This window comes from Panulirus ornatus, chromosome 1, assembly GCF_036320965.1.
Source record: "Panulirus ornatus isolate Po-2019 chromosome 1, ASM3632096v1, whole genome shotgun sequence".
NCBI lineage: Eukaryota > Metazoa > Arthropoda > Malacostraca > Decapoda > Palinuridae > Panulirus > Panulirus ornatus.
In genome coordinates, this window is record NC_092224.1 from 24,578,226 (window position 1) to 24,606,163 (window position 27,938).

The 27,938-nt window shown below is 40.2% G+C and overlaps 1 protein-coding gene across 1 annotated transcript in view; it reads right to left on the bottom strand.

Annotated features, from left to right (window-relative positions):
• The window catches only part of l(2)34Fd (lethal (2) 34Fd), a 115,372-nt gene that overhangs the window by 12,930 nt on the left and 74,504 nt on the right, over nt 1-27,938 (bottom strand). The window contains exons 12-14 of the mRNA XM_071690884.1: nt 21,775-21,868; nt 11,124-11,195; nt 3,065-3,270 (exon numbers count right to left, since the gene is read on the bottom strand). Coding sequence (XP_071546985.1) covers nt 3,065-3,270; nt 11,124-11,195; nt 21,775-21,868 — 372 coding nt within the window. The remainder of the gene's footprint in view (nt 1-3,064; nt 3,271-11,123; nt 11,196-21,774; nt 21,869-27,938) is intronic.

The window sequence follows — 27,938 nt, forward strand, 5'->3', positions numbered from 1 at the left end:
CATACAGCCCTATCTATAGCACATGCCTCACAACCATATAACATTGTTGGAACTACTATTCCTTCAAACATACCGATTTTTGCTCTCTGAGATAATGTTCTCTCCTTCCACACATTCTTCATCACTCCCACAACCTTCACCCCCTCCCCCATCCTGTGACTCACTTCCACTTCCATGGCTCCATCCACTGCTAAGTCCACTCCCAGGTATCTAAAACACTTTGCTTCCTCCAATTTTTCTCCATTCAAACTTACATCCCAATTAACTTGTCCCTCAACCCTACTGAACCTAATAACCTTGCTCTTATTCACATTTATTCTAAACTATCTCCTTTCACACAATTTTCCAAAGTCAGTTACCAACCTCTGCAGTTTCTCACCCAAATCAGCCACCAGTGCTGTATCACTGGCAAGCAACAACTGACTCACTTCCCAGTCCCTCCCATCCACAACAGACTGCATACTTGCCCCTCTCTCCAAAACACTTGCATTCACCTCCCTAACCACCCCATCCATAAACAAATTAAACAATCATGAGGATATCACACATCCCTGCCGCAAACCGACATTCACTGGGAACCAATCACTCTCCTCTCTTCCTACTTGTACACATGACTTACATTCTTGGTAAAATCTTTTCACTGCTTCTAGCAACTTACCTCCCACCCCGTATACTCTTAGTACCTTCCATAAAGCATCTCTATCAACCCTATCATATGCCTTCTCCAGATCCATAAATGCAACATACAAATCCATCTGTTTTTCTAAGTATTTCTCACATACATTCTTCAAAGCAAACACCTGATCCACTTATCCTCTACCACCTCTGAAACCACAATGCTCTTCCCCAATGTGATGATCTGTACTTGCCTTCACTCTCTCAATCAATACCCTCCCAATAATTTCCCAGGAATACTCAACAAATTTATGCCTCTGTTGTTTAACCAATCACCTTTATCCCTTTTGTCTTTGTACAATGGCGCTATGCATGCATTCCACCAATCCTCAGGCACTTCACCATGATCCATACATACAATGAATATCCTTACCAATCAGTCAACAACAATGTAACCCCCTTTCTTAATAAATTCCACCGCAATACCATCCAAACCTGCCGCCTTGTCGGATTTCATCTTCCGCAAAGCTTTCACTACCTCTTCTCTGTTTACCAAACCGTTCTCCCTGACCTTGTCACTCTGCACACCACCCCGGCCAAAACACCCCATATCCGCCACTCTATCATCAAACACATTTAACAAACCTTCAAAATACTTACTCCATCTCCTTCTCAGTTCATCACTACCATTTATTACATACCCACTTGCCCCTTCACTGATGTTCCCATTTGTTCTCTAGTGTTACACACGTTATTCATCTCTTTCCAAAACATCTTTTTATTCTTCCTAAAATTTAATGATACACTCTCACCCCAACTTTCATTTGCCTTCTTTTTCACCTCTTGCACCTTTCTCTTGACCTCCTCCCACTTTCTTTTATACATCTCCCTGTCATTTGCACTACTTCCCTGCAAGTATCTTCCAAATGCCTCTCTTTTCTCTTTCACTAACAACCTTACTTCTTCATCCCACCACTCACTATCCTTTCTAATCTGCCCACCTCCCACCTTTCTCATGCCCCATGCATCTTTTGCGCAAGCCATCACTGCTTCCCTAAATACATCCCATTCCTCACCCACTCCCCTCATGTCATTTGCTCTTACCTTTTGCCATTTTACATTTAATCTCTCCTGGTTCTTCCTCACACAAGTCTCCTTTCCAAGCTCACTTACTCTCTCCACTCTCTTCTCCCCAACATTCCCATCTTCTATTCTGGAAACCTTTACAAATCTTCACCTTTTCCTCCCCTCCACAAGACAGTGAACAGACATCTCTCCAGCGGCCTCTCTCAGCACATTAACATCCAAAAGTCTCTCTTTTTTACACATCTATTAATCCAATAATGCCCTTTGATAATCTCTCCTACTCACATATGTATGCTTATGTATATGTCTCTTTTTAAACCAGGTATTCCCAATCACCACACAAATCCACAAGCTCTTCACTATTTCTATTTAAAATACTGAACACCCCATATACACCAATTATACCCTCAACTGCCATATTACTCGCCTTAGTATATAAATCACCCATCACGATAACCCAATCTCATGCATCAAAGCTGCTAGCACACTCATTCAGCTGCTACCAAAACACTTGCCTCTCATGATCTTTCTTCTCATGACCAGGTGCATAGGCACCAATAATCACCCTTCTCTCTCCATCCACTTTCAGTTTTACCCAAATCAATCTAGAACTTACTTTCTTACACTCTAACACATACTCCCACAATTCCTGCTTCAGGAGTAGTGCCACTCCTTCCTTAGCTCTTGTCCTCTCACCAACCCCTGACTTTACTCCCAAGACCACTCTTCCCTTTTATCCTAGAGCTTCGTTTCACTCAAGAGCCAAAACATCTAGGCTTCTTTCCTCAAACATACTGCTACCTACCTCTCCTTTCTTCTCATCTTGGTTACACCCGCACACATTCAGACACCCCAAACCTGTTTCCTGCATCAAAGAAGTAGCACCAGGAAACAGACGGAGAATGGCCCATCCACTCACATACACATATATATACATAAACGCCCATACACGCACATATACATATCAACATATACATACACAGATATATACATATGTGCATATTCATACTTGCTTGCTTTCATCCATTCCTATTCCTTTGATTGGGAAATGAAACACGATAAGTTCCCAAGTGCACTTTCGTGTAATAATCACATCATTAGGGGAGATAAAAGAAAGAAATACAACAATCACTTGATATACAACAAAAAGACGTAGCTAGGACGCCATTTGGAAAACAAGTGACTACCCAAATGGAGGTTGGGTGCGTTCGAGTCTGGTGTCAAGCGTATCATAAACTTATTATGTGGACAAGAAGGGGAACTGTTTACAAATTTTATCAACAATAAAGCTATCCAATTTATATAGAACTTCACTATACAATATTAGTAACCATTGCTCATGTAAAGAAGAAACATTACTTACCTGCTAATTCTTTTTCTTCTGGTTTTCAGGTCTGACAACGAATCAGCTGCAATGATATTAAAACTCTTCCTCTCAGCTGTCTGCTTCTTCTCATTAGTAATGTCCATTTCAGTCAGTTTTCCCTTATTCATGTTCTTGTTTTGCCTCCAATTTTCTCTTTGGGTTCTGAAGTCTTGTTTATTCATGCGCATTTTCTTGACTGTGACCTATCAAAGATAACGTCTTCAATAATACTAAAATAGTAATTATTCTACATATACTTATTTATTCATTTTTTTTCATTATACTTGATCGCCATTTCCCGTGTCAGCAAGGTAGTGCCAGGAAACATACGAAGAACAACCCATCCACTTACATACACATTTTTTTTTTTTTTTTTTTTTTTTTTTATACTTTGTCGCTGTCTCCCGCGTTTGCGAGGTAGCGCAAGGAAACAGACGAAAGAAAATGGCCCAACCCACCCCCATACACATGTATATACACACGTCCACACACGCAAATATACATACCTACACAGCTTTCCATGGTTTACCCCGGACGCTTCACATGCCTTGATTCAATCCACTGACAGCACGTCAACCCCTGTATACCACATCGCTCCAATTCACTCTATTCCTTGCCCTCCTTTCACCCTCCTGCATGTTCAGGCCCCGATCACACAAAATCCTTTTCACTCCATCTTTCCACCTCCAATTTGGTCTCCCTCTTCTCCTCGTTCCCTCCACCTCCGACACATATATCCTCTTGGTCAATCTTTCCTCACTCATTCTCTCCATGTGCCCAAACCATTTCAAAACACCCTCTTCTGCTCTCTCAACCACGCTCTTTTTATTTCCACACATCTCTCTTACCCTTACGTTACTTACTCGATCAAACCACCTCACACCACACATTGTCCTCAAACATCTCATTTCCAGCACATCCATCCTCCTGCACACAACTCTATCCATAGCCCACGCCTCGCAACCATACAACATTGTTGGAACTACTATTCCTTCAAACATACCCATTTTTGCTTTCCGGGATAATGTTCTCGACTTCCACACATTTTTCAAGGCTCCCAAAATTTTCGCCCCCTCCCCCACCCTATGATCCACTTCCGCTTCCATGGTTCCATCCGCTGACAGATCCACTCCCAGATATCTAAAACACTTCACTTCCTCCAGTTTTTCTCCATTCAAACTCACCTCCCAATTGACTTGACCCTCAACCCTACTGTACCTAATAACCTTGCTCTTATTCACATTTACTCTTAACTTTCTTCTTCCACACACTTTACCAAACTCCGTCACCAGCTTCTGCAGTTTCTCACATGAATCCGCCATCAGCACTGTATCATCAGCGAACAACAACTGACTCACTTCCCAAGCTCTCTCATCCCCAACAGACTTCATACTTGCCCCTCTTTCCAAGACTCTTGCATTTACCTCCCTAACAACCCCATCCATAAACAAATTAGTGCCATTGTACAAAGGCAAAGGGGATAAGAGTGAGTGCTCAAATTACAGAGGTATAAGTTTGTTGAGTATTCCTGGTAAATTATATGGGAGAGTATTGATTGAGAGGGTGAAGGCATGTACAGAGCATCAGATTGGGGAAGAGCAGTGTGGTTTCAGAAGTGGTAGAGGATGTGTGGATCAGGTGTTTGCTTTGAAGAATGTATGTGAGAAATACTTAGAAAAGCAAATGGATTTGTATGTAGCGTTTATGGATCTGGAGAAGGCATATGATAGAGTTGATAGAGATGCTCTGTGGAAGGTATTAAGAATATATGGTGTGGGAGGCAAGTTGTTAGAAGCAGTGAAAAGTTTTTATCGAGGATGTAAGGCATGTGTACGTGTAGGAAGAGAGGAAAGTGATTGGTTCTCAGTGAATGTAGGTTTGCGGCAGGGGTGTGTGATGTCTCCATGGTTGTAATTTGTTTACATACACATATATAAATATAAACACACACACACACACACACACATACATATTCATACATATCAACATATATACATACACATACATAGACATGTACATATATACATATGTACATATTCATACTTGCTTGCCTTCATCCATTTCTGGTGCTACTGGGGTAAACATGCTGTCAATGGACTGAACCAGGGCACATGAAATGTATGGGGTATACCATGAAAAGGTCTGTGGGGCCTGGATATGGATAGGGAGCTGTGGTTTTGGTGCATTACATGTGACGGCTAGAGACAGTGTGAATGAATGTGGCCATGTTTTCTGGCGCTACCGCACTGATGCAGGGGGTAGTGATACTGTTTCCTGTCAGGAAGGGTGGAGCCAGGAATGGATGAAGGCAGGCAAGTATGAATATGTATATACATGTGTATAAATGTATATGTCTGTGTATGTATATGTATTTATATGTGTATAAGTTGATATGTATATGTACATGTATGTGCTTTTATGTATATAAATATGTGTATATGAGTAGACAGCTGTTCTTTGTCTGTTTTCTGGCACTACCTTGCTGACATAGGAAATGGCAATCAAGTATAACAAATAAAATAAATATATATACACAAAAGGCGACTAAAGGGGAGCAGTGAAGGCTGGAAACCTTCCCCTCTTTGAAATTCAATTTCTAAAAAAGATACAACAAAAAAAAAGAGCTAAGCAGGGAGTGCTCATCATCTACAAAGGTTCAAGCTGGGGTATCTAAATGTGTGTGGATGTAACCAAGATGAGAAGAAAAGACACAGAAACCTGGATGTAGTGACTCTGGTGAAACAAAGCTCAATCTTAGAAGTAATATCAGGAATTGGTGAGAGGAAAAGAGCTAATAAAAGAGTAGTATTACTCCTTTAGCAGGAGTTCTGGAAATGTGTGAGAGTGTAAGGAAATGAATTCTAGACTGATGGGGGTAAAAATATAAGTGGACGGTGAGAGATGGGTGATTATTAATGCTTATGCATTGGCCATGAAAAGAAAGATCATGAGACACAAGTGATTTGGGAGCACCTGAGTGAATGTGTTTGGATGCAAGGGACAGGGTATCATTGATGGGTGCTTTGAATAAAGGTGAGTGATGTGGCAATTGAGGATATAATTGGGGTACATGGGTTATTCAGTGTTATGAATTAAAATGGTGAACAACTAGTGGAGACGTGTGCTAAAAAAATGAATGGTGATTGGGAATACCTGGTTTAATAAGAGGGGCATACAAAAAAAATATAAGTGTAGGAAAGATGGTCAATGGGCATCAATGTATTATATATTAATGGATAGGCATGTAAAAGAGACTTCTGGATGTAAATATGCTAAGAGGGGCAGTGGGTGGGATGTCTGATCACTATCTTCTGGAGGTGAGAATGAAGAGGTGTAGCCATCATAGTTAAAGAGGAAACAATATCAGTAAGAAGAAGGTGGTGAAAATAAGTGAGCTTGGAAAAGAGGCTTGTGTGAAGAATTTTTTTTTTTTTTTTTTTTTTTTTTTTATACTTTGTCGCTGTCTCCCGCGTTTGCGAGGTAGCGCAAGGAAACAGACGAAAGAAATGGCCCAACCCCCCCCCATACACATGTACATACACACGTCCACACACGCAAATATACATACCTACACAGCTTTCCATGGTTTACCCCAGACGCTTCACATGCCTTGCTTCAATCCACTGACAGCACGTCAACCCCTGTATACCACATGACTCCAATTCACTCTATTTCTTGCCCTCCTTTCACCCTCCTGCATGTTCAGGCCCCGATCACACAAAATCTTTTTCACTCCATCTTTCCACCTCCAATTTGGTCTCCCTCTTCTCCTCGTTCCCTCCACCTCCGACACATATATCCTCTTGGTCAATCTCTCCTCACTCATTCTCTCCATGTGCCCAAACCATTTCAAAACACCCTCTTCTGCTCTCTCAACCACGCTCTTTTTATTTCCACACATCTCTCTTACCCTTACGTTACTTACTCGATCAAACCACCTCACACCACACATTGTCCTCAAACATCTCATTTCCAGCACATCCATCCTCCTGCGCACATCTCTATCCATAGCCCACGCCTCGCAACCATACAACATTGTTGGAACCACTATTCCCTCAAACATACCCATTTTTGCTTTCCGAGATAATGTTCTCGACTTCCACACATTTTTCAAGGCTCCCAAAATTTTCGCCCCCTCCCCCACCCTATGATCCACTTCCGCTTCCATGGTTCCATCCGCTGACAGATCCACTCCCAGATATCTAAAACACTTCACTTCCTCCAGTTTTTCTCCATTCAAACTCACCTCCCAATTGACTTGACCCTCACCCCTACTGTACCTAATAACCTTGCTCTTATTCACATTTACTCTCAACTTTCTTCTTCCACACACTTTACCAAACTCAGTCACCAGCTTCTGCAGTTTCTCACATGAATCAGCCACCAGCGCTGTATCATCAGCGAACAACAACTGACTCACTTCCCAAGCTCTCTCATCCCCAACAGACTTCATACTTGCCCCTCTTTCCAGGACTCTTGCATTTACCTCCCTTACAACCCCATCCATAAACTAATTAAACAACCATGGAGACATCACACACCCCTGCCGCAAACCTACATTCACTGAGAACCAATCACTTTCCTCTCTTCCTACACGTACACATGCCTTACATCCTCGATAAAAACTTTTCACTGCTTCTAACAACTTGCCTCCCACACCATATATTCTTAATACCTTCCACAGAGCATCTCTATCAACTCTATCATATGCCTTCTCCAGATCCATAAATGCTACATACAAATCCATTTGCTTTTCTAAGTATTTCTCACATACATTCTTCAAAGCAAACACCTGATCCACACATCCTCTACCACTTCTGAAACCGCACTGCTCTTCCCCAATCTGATGCTCTGTACATGCCTTCACCCTCTCAATCAATACCCTCCCATATAATTTACCAGGAATACTCAACAAACTTATACCTCTGTAATTTGAGCACTCACTCTTATCCCCTTTGCCTTTGTACAATGGCACTATGCACGCATTCCGCCAATCCTCAGGCACCTCACCATGAGTCATACATACATTAAATAACCTTACCAACCAGTCAACAATACAGTCACCCCCTTTCTTAATAAATTCCACTGCAATACCATCCAAGATAGGCAAAAGATGAGAGTAAATGAAGCAAAGAAAGTGAGAGAGGAATGAGGGGTATTTAGGGAAGCAGTGCTGACATGTGCAAGAGATGCATGTGGCATGCGAAAGGTGGGAGGTGGGCAGGTTAGAAAGGATAGCGAGTGGTGGAATGGTGAAGTAAGCTGCAAGTGAAAGATAAAAGGGAGATGTCTGGGTATTATTTACAAGGTGTTTTGGCCAGGGTGGTATGCTAAGTTAGAGAGTCATCAAGAGTGGTTTGGTGAAAAGAGGCGGTGAAAGCCTTACAAAAGATGGAATGTGCAAGGCACTGGAGTGGATGGTAAAGCAGCTGAATTAATTAAGAAAGGGGGTGGTTGTTTTGTTGATTGGTTTGTTAAGATTTTCAATATAAGTAAGGATCATGGTGAGGTGTTTGAGGATTGGTGGAATGCATGCATAAAGCCACTGTATAAGGGCAAAAAGGGATAAAGGTGAGTGTTAAAACTAGAAGTATAAATTTACTGAGTGTACCTGGTAAGTACATGCATATTTGTGTTCATTCAGTAGATACCCAAACTGACAAATATTTTAACCAGTATCTATAGTCTTTGCATTTACAAAATTTGACAGTAGCTTATTCCTATGTTCACTGAATATATCTGAATCTTTTTTTCCACTTCAGTGTGACATCTAGCATTATGTTTCATTCCATTTGTCCTTGCAACTGTATTTTCATAAACTTTAAAAAGATGCCCGTGATTTACTTTGTCAAACTGATTTTGGTTACCAAGAAGTGTAATCTTCTTAGCCTTTCTTCACACACCAGATTTCTGAGAGCTGGAGTTCATTTTGTCAAAAAATATAAGTAGTTTTTCCTCTTTTCCCTCATCTTTCTTCAACAGAACTGCACTTTACATTCAAGATCTTGTCTTACAAGAGCATTAAAAAGGGTCAGAATCATTGGAGGCATTTTCTAACAAAGAAAATGAAATCTCATTTTCTCCTTTCACTTGTAGCTAGACATTGTTCAGAACACTTCAGATTATTATAAACAGAAGGGTCAAGATCATTCTCTTCATATAATTTAGTTAGCAGATTTCCAAAAAGCTGATTGTCATGTTTAGTGTTCTTATCTCCAATGTGCATAACTTTACATTTGTCTACATCAAATTTCATCTGCCACTTGTGCCATTTGTCTGACAACTCTGCTATATTGTTAAGATCTCTGGATTATTCAATGTTAAGATCTCTGAATCATTTCACATTCCAGCCCAATTACAGCTCTCCCTCGTAATTTGTATCGACAAATTTGAATGTCTTAGAGACACAACCCAACTCGACATCATTAATGTCTATCATGAAAAAAGTAGGGTCAGGGACCAACCTCTGTAACAAACCACTTATCAAGTTCAACCAGTGGCTCGGCAATTTTAAACTACACACGCTTTCTGTTGGTAACCAGTCACTCTACCATGCACATAATATTCATTCCCTATTCCATGTGATTTTAAATTATATAGCAGTCTCTTATGAGGTACTTTATCAAAAGCCTTTCCAAAGTCTACACATATTACATCAGAGGGTATTTCTGAGTTCTGAGTCCCAATTGTCATATACAACATTAAAAATATTATTAAGTTTGTTAAACAAAATCTTTTGTTGCAAAAGCCATGCTGGTTATCCAATATTATTTTGTGATTTTGTGATCTTCCAGAAATGTTGCAATATCCTATCATCTTATTTTCCATTTATTGAAAGATGACAAGTGGATAACTGATCAGTAACTGCAGGCACATTTTCTTTTTTATCTCTTTTCTTATATATACAGGCATCATTTGCCAATTTCCAAGTTTTGTTAAATTACTTCATTATGGAAATATCAACTGCTATCTGATTTCCTTTATGAATTCTAATGTTAGCTTACCAGGACCAGTTAATTTGTTTGGGTTACTTTGGTTTAAGTAATATAGTACTTTTTTTTTTTTTTTTTTTTTTTTATACTTTGTCGCTGTCTCCCGCGTTTGCGAGGTAGCGCAAGGAAACAGACGAAAGAATATAGTACTTATAACTCTCAATTTCAGTTAGCTTTAATCTTTCTTCATCAGACCTTCAAAACAATTAAGGTATGCATGATTCTTCTTCAACTGGAGAAACAGAGGAGGAGGATTTACCTAATATGAAGGCCATTTTTCTGTTGTCATCAACAATTTTACCATGTTCAGTAATCACTGTTCCTACCATATCTTTCACATTCTTTGTCTTACATATCTGAAAATTTACTCAGTGTTATTTATAATATCAATGGAAATTATTCATGTTCACATTTACTTAATCTTATGACCTTTTACCAATCTCTTTGCATTCTTACAGTGCATTTTCATGGCTGGATGACTTTCACCATTTTCCATTAACTTGGGTTTCTTTTAGTTGTTTTCATTAAGCAAATCAGTTCTATTTTTCCTCGTCCTCCATGTCAATTTTGATTTTGCAATAGATCTTTTCATTACTCTTGGTACGTTTTCACTCTCATTGTAGAGTAGTTTATATTTTGAAATATTTCACATCTCTTCCATTGCATCATCTAATTAGTATTGATTATTTCATGTCTCATTTTCTGATAGTTTCCTCATCCATGATTAGGGAACAAGAGTTTTTTATTCATTTCAAATCTTGTATCTACCTATAGTGTAGTAATATCATGATCACCATTTGCCAAAACCTGGCCTGCCTCACAAAAGTCAATCCCTGGTGAAGGTAAAAATGCAATAAAAGGATATGTGCGAGAGGTGCTACTAAGAGACAATGTGTAAATATGTTAAAAACCTTTTTTTTTTAAGAGGGATATGAATCTGTGAGAATCAATCACTGAAAATGGGAAAAACCTTGTTTCTGCATTGAAACAAAAACAGATATCCTGTTGTGGAAGCAAGATATTCATGAAATTATCACATGCTAACTATAAAGTAACATGTATACCTCACGTTCTTCATCGGCAATGTCAGATATAATAGAATCTGAATCTGAACTCTCCTCTTGTTCCAAATCATCCTGAAAAATGCAAAGAAAATTATACTATTAACACATACATTCATAAATATTTGATACAAATATAATCTAACAGGAAGCAGTCTACAAGAATCTGTGTGACAGAGACATTATAATTGTTGAGACCATACATAACTCACTACCAAAACACTGTCACAAGTATAAAGGAGACAAACTGTCTACTGGTAAATATTAAAATTACTTTTAAGTACATGGTTAAGTAGGTTGTAGTTGGCTGGCAGCCACCAAACGGCGGTATATTACCGGTACTACCTGCCTGGGTATTGGGAGGGTTGGTGACTGCCGAGTGGTGAGTCAACACTTCAGTGGCTGTCAAGCTGCACTCTTCTGACCCAGGTAGCTGTCTTTTCTTGCTGCCTTACCCACAAGTGGACTGCTGGCAGTCTGTCCACAAACATACAGTTCCTCCTTGCCACACATAACACTTGACAACATTTAATTCACTCAATGCATTCTTCATAACTCTAGGTCTTTCCTGTGATGAGCAGTATGCACTAGCCCTAACTTCTGGCAAAATAGTAGGAGCAATATACAGAAGTATATTGGAACATGAGACAGGAGCATTAGGTAGAAACATCAGCTAGAAGTAGTAGGTTGGAACATTAGGTGGGAGCATTAAGTAAAAATAATTGGTAAGATCATTTGTCTGACAAATGAGACGAGAAATACTCAGTAGGAACATCAGAACGAACCTCTGAAAACACTGCATTAGAGTTGCCCTCTGCTACTGTCCTGTTAAGGGCAAGGAACTAAAAGCAAAAAATGGCAATAAAGTTCACCAGTTATGGAGACTTTTGCGGTGGTCACACCCCTAGAGGAAGTTCCCAAAGGGAACAGGCATTAGAGATAAACATTCAGCAAGTTTTTCACAATACATATAAGACCCAGACTGGAATATGTTTCTCAGTTATGGTCACTGTACTCTAAGATGCATAGAAAATAGAGAAGGGAGAAAAAGGTTAACCTCACTCATTCTCTCCATATGACCGAACCTTTTCAACACACCCTCTTCTGCTCTCTCAACCACACTCTTTATTTCCTTACATCTCTCTCACCTTTTCATTACTTACTCAATCAAACCACCTCACACCACATATTGCCCTCAAACATTTCATTTCCAACACATCCACCTTCCTCCAGAACCCTACTTATAGCCCATGCCTCGCAACCATATAACATTGTGGGAACTACTATTCCTTTAAACATGCCCATTTTTGCTCTCCAAGATAATGTTCTCTCCTTCCACACATTCCACATAGCTCCCAGAACCTTTACCCCCTCCCCCACCCTGTGACTCACTTCTGCTTCCATGGTTCCATTCACTGCTAAGTCCATTCCCAGATATCAAAAACACTTCACTTCCTCCCATTTTTCTCCATTCAAACTTACATATCAATTAACATGTCCATCAACCCCACTCTCTCTCCAACCCCACTCTTATTCACATTTTTCCTTTCACACGCTTTTCCAAACTCAACGTCGGATCAGCCACTAAAGCTGTATCATCAGCGAACAACAACTGATTCACTTCCCAGGCCCCTCTCTCCAAAACTCTTCCATTTACCTCCATAAGCACCACATCCATAAACAAATTAAACAATCAATTTGACATCACACACCTCTGTCACAGACTGACATTCCCTGGAAACCAATCACTCTCCTTTCTTCCTACCGATACATATGCCTTACATCCTTGGTAAAAACTTTTCACTGCTTCTAGCAACTTGACTCCCACACCATTAAGGCATGTGTACAAGTAGGAAGAGAGGAAAGTGATTGGTTCCCAGTGAATGTCAGTTTGCGGCAGGGGTGCATGAAGTCTCCATGAGTGTTTATGGATGGGGTGGTTAGGGGGGTGAATGGAAGAATTTGGAGAAAGGGGCAAGTATGCAGTCTGTTACGGATGGGAGGGCTTGGGAAGTGAGTCTGTTGTTGTTTGCTGATGATACAGTGGCTGATTTGGGTTAGAAACTGCAGAAGTTGGTTGTTGAGTATGGTGAAGTGTGTGAAAGAAGATAGTTCAGAGTAAACATGAATAAGGGCAAGGTCATTAGGTTCAGTGAGGTTGAAGGACAAGTTAATTGGGAGGTACGTTTGAATGGAGAAAAACTGGAGGAAGTGAAATGCTTTAGATATCTGGGAGTGGACTTAGCAGAGGATGGAACCATGGAAGCGGAAGTGAGTCACAGGGTGGGGGAGGGGGCGAAGGTTCTGGGAGCGTTGAAGAAAGTGTGGAAGGCAGAACGTTATCTCGGAGAGCAAAAATGGGTATGTTTGAAAGAATAGTGTTTCCAACAATGTTATATGTATGCAAGGCATGGGCTATAGATAGGGCTGTGCAGAGGAGGGTGGATGTGTTGGAAATGAAATGTCTGAGGACAGTATGTGGTGTGAAATGGTTTGATTAAGTAAGTAATGAAAGCATAAGAGACATATGTGGTGGTAAAAGTGTGGTTGACATGCTGTCAATGGATTGAACCAGGGCATGTGAAGTGTCTGGGTTAAACCATGGAAAGGTCTATGGGGCCTGCATGTGGAAAGGGAGCTGTGGTTTTCGGTGCATTAAACATGATAGCTAGGGACTGAGTGTGAATGACTGTGGCATTCTTTGTCTTTTCCTGGCACTATCTTGAGAGAGAGAGAGAGAGAGAGAGAGAGAGAGAGAGAGAGAGAGAGAGAGAGAGAGAGAGAGAGAGAGAGAGAGGATATATATATCTTTCTTTTTCTTTCATACTATTCGCCATTTCCCGCGTCAGCGAGGTAGCGTTAAGAACAGAGGACTGGGCCTCTGAGGAAACATCCTCATCCAGCCCCCTTCTCTGTTCCTTCCTTTGGAAAAAAAAATATATATATATATATATATATATATATATATATATATATATATATATATATATATATATATATATATATGGAAAGCTGTGTAGGTATGTATATTTGCGTGTGTGGACGTATGTATATACATGTGTATGGGGGAGGTTGGGCCATTTCTTTCGTCTGTTTCCTTGCGCTACCTCGCAAACGCGGGAGACAGCGACAAAGTATAATAAAAAAATAAAATATAATATATATATATATATATATATATATATATATATATATATATATATATATATAGTCGCCTTCTGCGACACGCGGGGAGTGCGTGGGAAGTGTTCTTTCTCCCCTGTCCCCAGGGATGATATTTATATATATATATATATATATATATATATATATATATATATATATATATATATATATATATATATATATATATATCCCTGGGGATAGGGGATTAAGAGTACTTCCCACGTATTCCCTGCGTGTCGTAGAAGGCGACTAAAAGGGGAGGGAGCGGGGGGCTGGAAATCCTCCCCTCTCGGTTTTTTTTTTAATTTTCCAAAAGAAGGAACAGAGAATTGGGCCAGGTGAGGGTATTCCCTCAAAGGCCCAGTCCTCTGTTCTTAACGCTACCTCGCTAATGCGGGAAATGGCGTATAGTTTGAAAGAAAGTATAATGAGTGAGGAGAGATTGACCAAGAGGATATATGTGTCGGAGGTGGAGGGAACAAGGAGAAGAGGGAGACCAAATTGGAGGTGGAAAGATGGAGTGAAAAAGATTTTGTGTGATCGGGGCCTGAACATGCAGGAGGGTGAAAGGAGGGCAAGAAATAGAGTGAATTGGAGTCATGTGGTATACAGGGGTTGACGTGCTGTCAGTGGATTGAAGCAAGGCATGTGAAGCGTCTGGGGTAAACCATGGAAAGCTGTGTAGGTATGTATATTTGCGTGTGTGGACGTGTGTATGTACATGTGTATGGGGGGGGGGGGGTTGGGCCATTTCTTTCGTCTGTTTCCTTGCGCTACCTCGCAAACGCGGGAGACAGCGACAAAGTATAAAAAAAAAAAAAAAAATATATATATATATATATATATATATATATATATGATGTCTCCATGGTTGTTTAATTTGTTTATGGATGGGGTTGTTAGGGAGGTGAATGCAAGAGTTTTGGAAAGAGGGGCAAGTATGAAGTCTGTTGGGGATGAGAGAGCTTGGGAAGTGAGTCAGTTGTTGTTCGCTGATGATACAGCGCTGGTGGCTGATTCATGTGAGAAACTGCAGAAGCTGGTGACTGAGTTTGGTAAAGTGTGTGAAAGAAGAAAGTTAAGAGTAAATGTGAATAAGAGCAAGGTTATTAGGTACAGTAGGGTTGAGGGTCAAGTCAATTGGGAGGTAGGTTTGAATGGAGAAAAACTGGAGGAAGTAAAGTGTTTTAGATATCTGGGAGTGGATCTGGCAGCGGATGGAACCATGGAAGCGGAAGTGGATCATAGGGTGGGGGAGGGGGCGAAAATTCTGGGACCCTTGAAGAATGTGTGGAAGTCGAGAACATTATCTTGGAAAGCAAAAATGGGTATGTTTGAAGGAATAGTGGTTCCAACAATGTTGTATGGTTGCGAGGCGTGGGCTATGGATAGAGTTGTGCGCAGGAGGATGGATGTGCTGGAAATGAGATGTTTGAGGACAATGTGTGGTGTGAGGTGGTTTGATCGAGTGAGTAACGTAAGGGTAAGAGAGATGTGTGGAAATAAAAAGAGCGTGGTTGAGAGAGCAGAAGAGGGTGTTTTGAAGTGGTTTGGGCACATCGAGAGAATGAGTGAGGAAAGATTGACCAAGAGGATATATGTGTCGGAGGTGGAGGGAACGAGGAGAAGAGGGAGACCAAATTGGAGGTGGAAAGATGGAGTGAAAAGGATTTTGTGTGATCGGGGCCTGAACATGCAGGAGGGTGAAAGGAGGGCAAGGAATAGAGTGAATTGGAGCGATGTGGTATACAGGGGTTGACGTGCTGTCAGTGGATTGAATCAAGGCATGTGAAGCGTCCGGGGTAAACCATGGAAAGCTGTGTAGGTATGTATATTTGCGTGTGTGGACATGTGTATGTACATGTGTATGGGGGGGTTGGGCCATTTCTTTCGTCTGTTTCCTTGCGCTACCTCGCAAACGCGGGAGACAGCGACAAAGTATAAAAAAAAAAAAAATATATATATATATATATATATATATTGGGAGGTGAGTTTGAATGGAGAAAAACTGGAGGAAGTGAAGTGTTTTAGATATCTGGGAGTGGATCTGGCAGCGGATGGAACCATGGAAGCGGAAGTGGATCATAGGGTGGGGGAGGGGGCGAAAATTCTGGGGGCCTTGAAGAATGTGTAGAAGTCGAGAACATTATCTCGGAAAGCAAGAATGGGTATGTTTGAAGGAATAGTGGTTCCAACAATGTTGTATGGTTGCGAGGCGTGGGCTATGGATAGAGTTGTGCGCAGGAGGATGGATGTGCTGGAAATGAGATGTTTGAGGACAATGTGTGGTGTGAGGTGGTTTGATCGAGTGAGTAACGTAAGGGTAAGAGAGATGTGTGGAAATAAAAAGAGCGTGGTTGAGAGAGCAGAAGAGGGTGTTTTGAAGTGGTTTGGGCACATGGACAGAATGAGTGAGGAAAGATTGACCAAGAGGATATATGTGTCGGAGGTGGAGGGAACGAGGAGAAGAGGGAGACCAAATTGGAGGTGGAAAGATGGAGTGAAAAGATTTTGTGTGATCGGGGCCTGAACAAGCAGGAGGGTGAAAGGAGGGCAAGGAATAGAGTGAATTGGAGCGATGTGGTATACCGGGGTTGACGTGCTGTCAGTGGATTGAATCAAGGCATGTGAAGCGTCTGGGGTAAACCATGGAAAGCTGTGTAGGTATGTATATTTGCGTGTGTGGACGTATGTATATACATGTGTATGGGGGGGTTGGGCCATTTCTTTCGTCTGTTTCCTTGCGCTACCTCGCAAACGCGGGAGACAGCGACAAAGTATAATAATAAAAAAAAAATAATATATATATATATATATATATATATATGAATGGATGAAGGCAGCAAGTATGAATATGTACATGTGTATATATGTGAATGTCTGCGTATGTATACACTGAAATGCATAAGTGTGTATGTGCGTTTATGTTATATCATGTGTATGTGGGTGGGTTGAGCCATTACTCGACTGTTTCCTTGCACTACCTCACTGATGCAGGAGACGGAATATTAAGTATAATAAAAAATAAATTAAACTGTACCAAAACCAACTTAACATCTGCATACAGTACCACACAGTCATTATGTAGTTTGGGTGATATTTAATGAAAACTTAGTAAAAGGGTACTCAACTGAAACATGGTGATACCAGCTTTAGGTGTAGCTGAGTGGAACAGGGTAGACTGAGTGTTACAGGAAGGAGAGGAAGGGGCACTTGGGTTGTCTAGATCAAACCTGAATTATTCAATTCAACTTATTTTGCCATACCACAGGTAATGCGTGTTAAAGAATAACTTTAAGAGTCTAAAGATAAATGTTAGACACCTAGGTAAATGATATAATCATGAGTTTCTGACCAGTATCAAACCTCCAAAGCACATCCAATTTAACCTCAAGACTGATAGCCTTAAATCCTAGACACCCATTAATATTTTTAACATTTAACTTACTGTGGAGGCAGTAAATAATGGGGTAGATGAAAAAATTACTTTCCCATTTAGTGTTATACAAATTGAATGGTATACAGTTGTGACATGATTAAAGCATGTATGATAAATAACCAGACAATCTGAAAGGTGTCCAGCCATTTTTCCTTACCATATTAAAAGCACAATCATTTACTACAGCACATCAAAAACATAAAGGTAACCTAGTACAGAGACCCACAAACTTGGCTTCAACAATCACTCTCTGACCAGTATCAAACAACCTCCTAAGCAACTCTAAGAGTGATAGGCTTATGTCCAGTACCCCCATGAGTATCTTTAACACTCCTTCCAGATAAACTGGAAATGCCTACATTTACTGTGGATCCGGTAAATAAGTGGATTGTGGTAAACAAAAACAAATATATTTTTCCAGCTGGTGGGATACAAACTGAATGGTATTTTGCTGTGATGTAACTGAAATATAATTCATATACAAATATAATTCATAACATTATTTTTCATACAACAAAATTTATCTCTGAGGTGGAGGAGAAAGAATTCTACCTCCAAGTGCCCTGAATGTCAAAGAAGGTGACTAAAGGGGAGAGGCAGAAAGGCTGGAAAGCTTTCTCAGCCGTTCTTATATTTCAGTTTACAAAAGATAGAACAGAAGAAGGAGCCAAGCAAGGAGTGTTCACCCTCCATGAAGACTCGGGTTGAGGTGTCTAAACGTGTGTGGACATAACTAAGATGAGAAGAGAAGGGAGAGACAGGTATTATGTTTGGGGAAAGAAACTTGGATGTTCTGTCTCTGGGTGGAACAAAGCTCAAAGGAGAAGAATGGTTCCAAAATCTCTCTGGATTAAAGTCTGGAGTTGGTGAGAGGGCAAGAGCTAAGGAAGTGGTAGCACTACTGCTAAAGCAAGGGTTGTGGGAGTGTGTGACTGAATGTAAGAAACAGAGCTCTAAACTGATATGGCTAAAATGAAAATAAATTGCAAGAGATGGGTGATTATTAGTGCTTATGCACTTGGCCATCAGAAGAGAGTTCACAAGAGGCAAGTGTTTCGAGAGCAGCTGAGTGAGTGAACCAGCACTTTGGATGCAAAAGACTGGGTATTAGTAAATGGTGATTTTAATGCAAAGGTGAGTAATAAGGCAGTTGAGGGTATAATTCGGAGGCATGGAGTATTCAGTAACATGAATGGAAATGGTAAACAGCTTGTGAAGCAGTATGCTATAAAAAGACTGGTGACTAGGAATACCTGATATCAGAAGATGGACATAAACAAGTATATCCATGAGCAAGTAGGAAAGATGGTCAGCAGAAATTCTTTGATAATGTACTAATCGACAGGCATGCAAAAGAGAGACTTTTCGACTTGAACGTGCTCAAGAGGGCAGCTGGTGGAATATATGATCATTATTTTGTGGAGGATAAAGTGGATATTTGTACAGGTTTTCAAAAAGAGGAAGCAATATCGGTGAGAGGAGAGTGGTGAGAGTAAGTGAGCATCAAAAAGACAACTATATGAAGAAATATCGGAAGAGACTGAGTGTAGAATGGCAAAAGATGAAAGAAAGTGAAACAATGGGAGTGGGTGAGGAATGAGAGGTATTCAGGGAAGCAATGCTGGTATGTGTGAGAGATGTGAGTGGCATGTGTAAGGTGGGAGGTGAGCAGATTAGAAAGGTTAAAAGGCTAGTGAGTCATGGAATGACAAAGTAAAGTTGCTAGTACAAAAAGAAAAGAGAGATATATGACAAGACCTACAGGGAAGGAGCGCAATTGATTAGATGTTTAGGAGGGAGGTGCAGGGGTCAAAGAAGAGTGCAAATGAGAGGTGGAGTGAGCATCAGTAAAGTTCAGGGAGAATAAGGAAATGTTTTAGAAAGAGGTCAATAGTATGCAAAAACCAGCATCAAATGTAAGGTGTTTGGGTTGGGATGCTATGTGAAGTGAGGAGTCAGGACGAGTGGTTTGGTGAAGAAAAAAGAGTCAAGGTAGCTGGAGTGGATGGTACTGTAAGTGAATTTCTTAAGAAAGGGCTCAAATGTGTTACTGATTGGTTAATTAGGATTTTCAACATATGTACGGAAAATGAAGAAGTATCAGAGGATTGGAGGAATGCAAGTACAATGCCTTTGTATAAAGGCAAGGGGGATATAGGTGTGTGTTCAAACTACAGAGATAGAAGTTTGCTGAATGTAAGTTGTATGGAAAGGTAGTGATTGAGAGCATGAAGACATGTACAGAGCATCAGACTGGGGAGAAACAATGTGGTTTACTGATGTGGTAAAGGATAATTGGATCAGTTGTTTGCTTTAAAGAATGTTTGTGAAGAGTACTTATGAGAAAAAGGATTTGTATGTGGTATTTATGGATCTGGAGAAAGTATATGATACAGTTGAGAGATATGCCTTGTGGAAGGTCTTAAGAATATATGGCAAGGGGAGAAAACTGCTACAAAGAGTAAGCAAGTTATTATCAAGGGTGTATGGCATATGTAGGAGAAGGAAGCTAGGAAAGTGAATGGTTCCAAGGGGGGTACAGCCACTGGCAAGGATGTTTGATATCACCTTGGCTATTTAATCTGTTTATAGAAGTAGTGGAAAGGGAGGTAAATGCAAAAGTCTTGGAGAAAGGAGCGAGTATGCAGTCTAAAGGGGATGAGGGGGACCAGATAACTGAGTCAGTTGTTTGTTGATGACAAAGCACAGGTGGCAGGTTCAAGTGAGAAACTGCAGAAGTTGGTGACAGAGTTTGAGTGTGTGAAAGGAGGAAGTTGAGAATAAATAAGAATAGAAGCAAATTTATGAAGTCTGGCAGGGTAAAAGGACAAGTTAGTTGGGTGTGAGTTTGAATGGAAAGAAATTGGAGGAAGTGAAGTGCTTTAGATATCTGGAAGTGGATATGGTAGCACAAGTGAGTCATAGGGGTGGGTGAGGGAGCAAAGGTTTTGGAAGCACTGAAGAATGTATGGAATGAGAGGAAGTTATCTGGGGGGTAAATTAGGTATGTTTGAAGTTATAGTAGTTCCAACAATGTTATAAGAAAGTGGGCATAGGCTATAGATGAGGTTGTGCAGAGAAGGGTAGATGTGTTAGACAGGAGATGTTTGAGGAAAATATGTAGAGTGAGGTAGTTTGATCAAGTAATAAAAGGGTGAGAGAAAAGTGTAGTAATAAAAATGTGTGCTTTATTAAAAGGGCTAAAGAGGGAATGCTGAAATGGTTTGGAGATATAGAGAGAATTAGTGATGAAAGGTTAACAAAGAGGATACATGCGTCAGAAGTGGAGGGAACAAGGAAAAGGAAACCGAACTGGAAATGGAAGGTTGGAGAGAAAAAATTTTGAGTGATCTGGGCCTAAACATGCAAGAGGGTGATAGAATGAATTGAAACAATGTGGTATACAAGTTTGACACAATGCCAATGGACTGAACAAGAGCATGTGAAGTAGCAGAAGAAAACCATGCAAAGGTCTGTGGGGCATGGTTATGGATTGGTAGTTGTGGATTTGGTGCATCACACATGAAAGCTAGAGAATGAATGTGAACGGATTCTGCATTTTTTTTGTCTGTTGTTAGTGCTATCTTGCACATTACGATCAAGAATGCAAAAAAATATAAGAAATACATGATATGTAAATAAATAACTTAAATTATGGTTATAAACTTTATATAATAAAGAAACATTTTTTAACACTGAAAAAATATATCTGAAAATTTTTAATGTTTTCAATCTGTTGCAAGTCCAAGCATAGCATCATTAGATGATGGAACATGCCTTAAATCTGAAGTGTATTTGTTGCAAGTCCAAGCACAGCATCATTAGATGATAGAACATACTTTAAATCTGAAGTGTATTAAGTCTAAAATGTGGCAACTTGAGGCATTAAAACTCAAGGTCTCCTTGCATTCTAATAAAATCTATTTCTGAGACTGGCCTGTTTCTTACAAATTCATACCTTGTTCCTTACATGTCAACACTGTACTACCTAAATGTCCACTATGACAAATGATCTGCAGCAGAGGATGAGAACACATGGAGTTTACTTACTCTGTCTTTTAAGAACTCCCGTTCTTCTTCCTCTTCTTGCATTTTCTGCTTTACTTTCTTCTTGTCAATCCTACTTAGTACAGGATTTAACAATCTGGAGAGAAAAAATGATGTGGATAATTCCTTTTTCGATATCACGAGGAATGTCAAAACTGCCTCTTGATATAAAAGTCTCAAAAGCTACTAAATGCTCCACATGATAACAGCACTAATGAATTTAAACACCTCAAGTTAACAGTCATACATATAAAAACTTTTAACATTCTAGTTTTGCAATACAGTCCTGATATCTGAACACATATCTTTAAAAACAAATGATATTTCGCTGCACTTCTAAAGGTATTGAGGCTATTTCTACATTCAATAAGCCTATCAATCCTCTATCAATAAGTCATTAAACACAATCACTGTTTGAAGTTCTTTAAATACTATTCATCCAAAAATGCTAACGCCATTCTGAAACACAATCACTGTTTGAAATTCTTTAAATACTGTTCATCCAAAAATGCTAACACCATTCTGCTGAGTGCTTAATAACAATCAAAACACTGGCAAAAGTCTGAGTTTTGACATTTGGAAATCTTTTTCTTTACTAGGCAGTGTCCAGTGAGTAAAAGAGATATTCTCTAAGAATACTGCCACAGGGAACAATAGTTTTCCCTATTTGTCAAAATCCTCTCAATAATATAGCAACTGCTTGCTCATTTTGGGCCTGCCCTCAGCCAATCAGAGAATGCCACAGAGATGCCATCACCAACTTGTACGCTCTTAGCCATAAAAATCTCACTTACTCACAGGTCACACACATCAACCCAGAAGCAGTTCCAGTTTGTACAAGATTTTTCAGAAAATAGAGAGGGGAAGGCAAGACAAGGCAAAGACAATGAAAAAATGCTCACAGTCTACACCTCCAAATGGAAAGTTTTTCAAATTTCAGAACCTATATTCTCACCTTTGCAGTCTGTCCCATATGCATGAGAAAGTACTCACATGAAGAAGAAGGGTTGAATCAAGGGTGTGTAACATTCACCATGGTAGATTAATCTGTTCATAGATGAGGGGTTTTGGAGAGAGGGGCTGGTATGCAATATGGTGAAGGTAAGGGGGCCTGGAGGGTATTTGCAGATGACATGGCTCTGACGGCAGACTTGAATAAGAAACAGTGGAAGTCAGATTCTGAGTTACGAGGAAATGCATGAAAGAAGGAAGTTAAGAGTTCATGTGATTAAAAGTACAGTATATCCATTGAAGGTTTGTTGAATGTGTTTGATGATAGAGTCGCAGATATAGGGTGTTTTGGTCGAGGTGGTGTGCAAAGTGCGAGGGTTAGGGAAAATGAGTTGGTAAGCAGAGAAGAGGTAGTAAAAGCTTTGCGGAAGATGAAAGCCGGCAAGGCAGCAGGTTTGGATGGTATTGCAGTGGAATTTATTAAAAAAGGGGGTGACTGTATTGTTGACTGGTTGGTAAGGTTATTTAATGTATGTATGACTCATGGTGAGGTGCCTGAGGATTGGCGGAATGCGTGCATAGTGCCATTGTACAAAGGCAAAGGGGATAAGAGTGAGTGCTCAAATTACAGAGGTATAAGTTTGTTGAGTATTCCTGGCAAATTATATGGGAGGGTATTGATTGAGAGGGTGAAGGCATGTACAGAGCATCAGATTGGGGAAGAGCAGTGTGGTTTCAGAAGTGGTAGAGGATGTGTGGATCAGGTGTTTGCTTTGAAGAATGTATGTGAGAAATACTTAGAAAAGCAAATGGATTTGTATGTAGCATTTATGGATCTGGAGAAGGCATATGATAGAGTTGATAGAGATGCTCTGTGGAAGGTATTAAGAATATATGGTGTGGGAGGCAAGTTGTTAGAAGCAGTGAAAAGTTTTTATCGAGGATGTAAGGCATGTGTACGTGTAGGAAGAGAGGAAAGTGATTGGTTCTCAGTGAATGTAGGTTTGCGGCAGGGGTGTGTGATGTCTCCATGGTTGTTTAATTTGTTTATGGATGGGGTTGTTAGGGAGGTGAATGCAAGTGTTTTGGAAAGAGGGGCAAGTATGAAGTCTGTTGGGGATGAGAGAGCTTGGGAGGTGAGTCAGTTGTTGTTCGCTGATGATACAGCGCTGGTGGCTGATTCATGTGAGAAACTGCAGAAGCTGGTGACTGAGTTTGGTAAAGTGTGTGAAAGAAGAAAGTTAAGAGTAAATGTGAATAAGAGCAAGGTTATTAGGTACAGTAGGGTTGAGGGTCAATTCAATTGGGAGGTGAGTTTGAATGGAGAAAACCTGGAGGAAGTGAAGTGTTTTAGATATCTGGGAGTGGATCTGGCAGCGGATGGAACCATGGAAGCGGAAGTGGATCATAGGGTGGGGAGGGGGCGAAAATTCTGGGAGCCTTGAAGAATGTGTGGAAGTCGAGAACATTATCTCGGAAAGCAAAAATGGGTATGTTTGAAGGAATAGTGGTTCCAACAATGTTGTATGGTTGCGAGGCGTGGACTGTGGATAGAGTTGTGCGCAGGAGGATGGATGTGCTGGAAATGAGATGTTTGAGGACAATGTGTGGTGTGAGGTGGTTTGATCGAGTAAGTAATGTAAGGGTAAGAGAGATGTGTGGAAATAAAAAGAGCATGGTTGAGAGAGCAGAAGAGGGTGTTTTGAAATGGTTTGGTCACATGGAGAGAATGAGTGAGGAAAGATTGACCAAGAGGATATATGTGTCGGAGGTGGAGGGAACGAGGAGAAGAGGGAGACCAAATTGGAGGTGGAAAGATGGAGTGAAAAAGATTTTGTGTGATCGGGGCCTGAACATGCAGGAGGGTGAAAGGAGGGCAAAGAATAGAGTGAATTGGAGCGATGTGGTATACCGGGGTTGACGTGCTGTCAGTGGATTGAATCAAGGCATGTGTATGGGGGTGGGTTGGGCCATTTCTTTCGTCTGTTTCCTTGCGCTACCTCGCAAACGCGGGAGACAGCGACAAATCAAAAAAAAAAAAAAAAAAGAAAATCCATTCATATAAACTTAAGTGTATCAGAATTTTGCTTGTAATGGACCCTCAGGACCCCAGTGAACTAATTGTGGCATCTAAAGGAAACTTTCATAAAATTCTATTAAATAACAATTTCTTTCAGTAAGGTAAAAACCCACTGGACTGAATGTAGGCTGTAATGATACTGTCTGTTACTCTCTCACCTCAGTCCAGGACACTGGGCATCAGAAAAACATGAAATCCTATTAGTGCACTTTTTCTTTATTTCACTAATGTACAATATCCTTTCTGCGCACATACATGTAGTTTAAATTGATTTACAGTAGTTAAATGATGCAATAATCTCTTTTATGCCTTTACACCTATAAGACAGCGTGGTCACTACCTGACAATCTGAGATCAGGATGCACTTGGTCAACGTATAAAAACTCTGAGCCTGTGTTCATAAGCAACTGCAGTGCTTTTGTGGCAGAGACTACTATCCATTTTACACATGCTAAGAGGTCCAGGAAACATCCCAGGAGTGCTGAAGATGACTGAGAATCAAACATGAGGAAAGTAGGTTATATTTCAAGCACAACCCATTTCTGACCAGGAGGTGATTCAGTGACTTCAAGCAACCTTGTAGCTATTTTCTGCTAATTCTGCTACTCCCTGAACACCACCAGCCTTATGGAGTTGTCCTACAACAGCAGTTATCTCTGCAGGAATTAGTTATTACAACTGTTAATACAGTCTGCAAAAATCTTGTCCACCTCCCCATACATTTTCAAAGGCAATGTCAAACTGAAATTTTTCTATGTGTACCTCTCCTTCGACTTTGGTTACCATCTGCAGACGTCTGGGCAAGGAAGTGGCAAGGCCTCTGAAGTACTCTAGGCCCATGTTTTGGGTCCATAGGGACTTGATTTCCTAAATGAGATCATAAACAGATGAGATATTGCAGGAAGCAGCCACCTGATCATGTATTCTGAGCACCCAGTACATCAAGAAATTTCACGTGTACCCATATTTTCTTGTTTACAGGCAAAAATTATGGCTCTCTAACCACCTTGAAGCACAGGTGGGAGAAAAACAGTGCCCAGAAGCAAAATTCCCAAAATGAAGTGGCATCTTGGAAGAGTAAAAAAAGAAAATTGTTCCCTCTAAATAACCTTGGGTATGCTGAGGTAAATTTCTGGTGCTCACACCAATAGAATCAGTAGTCTCAGCGACCAGATGTGTGATGATTTCACTCTGAGAATGTCATATGCTTGTACCCATAATAAACCTTAATAGTGAAATATATCAGGGTGGACACGACTTTTTGTGGACACCATTTCAATTATTAATATTTCTTGGAAAAATTTGAGATGCAGCAGAATTCAGCTTTTAACAAACCACCCTCCACCCAAATTAGTCTTACTTTATGGCAAGGAGGTTTAGCAGGGCAAAAAGACAATTTGGTATGAGTGTGGGTCTGACAGGAGAGAACTGAGGGAAGTGTGATATCATGGAGACTTGGGAGTGGACATGGCAAAAGATGAAACAATGGGAGTTGGAGTAAACCAGATGTGACTGAAGGAGTAAAGGTCCTCAGTGCACAGAGAAGTATGCAAAAGGGGAGGTCACTGTCTGAAAGGGCAGCAATGGACGAAGGGTATGACTGATGTTCCAGAAGTCTGAACAGTGCTATAAGGATATGAATCACAGTCCCCAAATGCAAAAGTATTAAAAAGGGTGGATAAGTTGGAAATGAAATGCCTGAGGACAAGTGGTGTAAGGTGGGTTGACTGAGTAAGGAATGACATTGAGAGACAAGTGTGGCATAACTGGAGTATGTTCAGGATGTTCAAGACGGTTGAGCATGGTGTGTTGAAACAGTCAGGACATACTAGAAGGTTGAGTGAAGAGAGACTGACTAAGAGGATATCTGTGTCAGAAGTGGAGGAAACAAGGACAGGAAGACCAAATATGAAATGGAAAGATGGAGTGAAAGATGCCTAAAGTTACTGTGGCCTAAACATGCACTAAAATATATGAAAAAATGTCACAGAGAACATCTAGAGGTAATATGGAACCACAATTAGGGGAATGGCAACATGTTTCCATAAGACCTGAGGAATAATAGATATGAACCTTGAAAAATTACTTATTCTGAAAAAGGCTTGGAAATTTAATGCTGAGCTTTACATACTATTTGCTGACCTGTGACCAAAGTAGCCTTTATATTCTGTAACAAGAAGCAAATTATTGAAATGTTTGTCAGTTTATGGAGTAAAGAACCAGCTACTAAAAGCAATAAAAAACACATCCCTGATTAGAGTAAATATATCTTTTTAAAATGAAAAATGGGTCTGATATAAAAAGTGGACTGAAAGAAGGCAGTGCATTATGCCCTGTACTCTTCATAACACAGGCATGTAAACTCATCAAAAATGTAAACCAACATCAACAATCACCAATCAAGATTACTGCACATGTAGATGATATTAACAACTGGGAAACAAGTAGAGAATCTCTTCAGGAAGCAAAAGAAATATGGGAGAGAGCATTAAATGACAAAGAAGAAAAAAAAAAAAAAAAAATACAATCAAGTGTGAGGTTTCAGCATTCAGAATATATCAAGAATTTCTGAACTTATGAACATAAAATCAAATCAGTTAATACTGCCACAAACAGAATTCACATACCTTGGAGTCAAATTATAGCAATGGGGGAGATTCAAGCACAACAGCAAGCAGACCCAGAGTGAGAGATGAAGAGATGATATCCAGAAATTCTTATGAAGTACACAACTTAAAAACTAGATGGACTACAAGAGGATGAAAATTTCCAAAACAGAGTGGAAAGATGCTTGTTACTGACAGGCTATAAACTTACATGAGGGCACAAGTAAGAGATGCAGCAAATCACATGGGTGAGGTGCCAAAGTAGGGGAGATCAGCCTCTTGTTTCACCTGAATTCTAACTTTTGACTGGTAAACTAAGCAGCTGATTCTGTGACACAGTAAATTGCATGTACTTTGACCATTATCATTCTCAGAGTGACTTGAAAGTTGCTTCACTTGCATGTCAAAGAAGCAATGGCACTCAATCTTCATTCTTTTTTAATTTTCATTTTGCTTTGTCGCTGTCTCCTGCGTTTGCGAGGTAGCGCAAGGAAACAGACAAAAGAAATGGCCCAACCCACCCCCATACA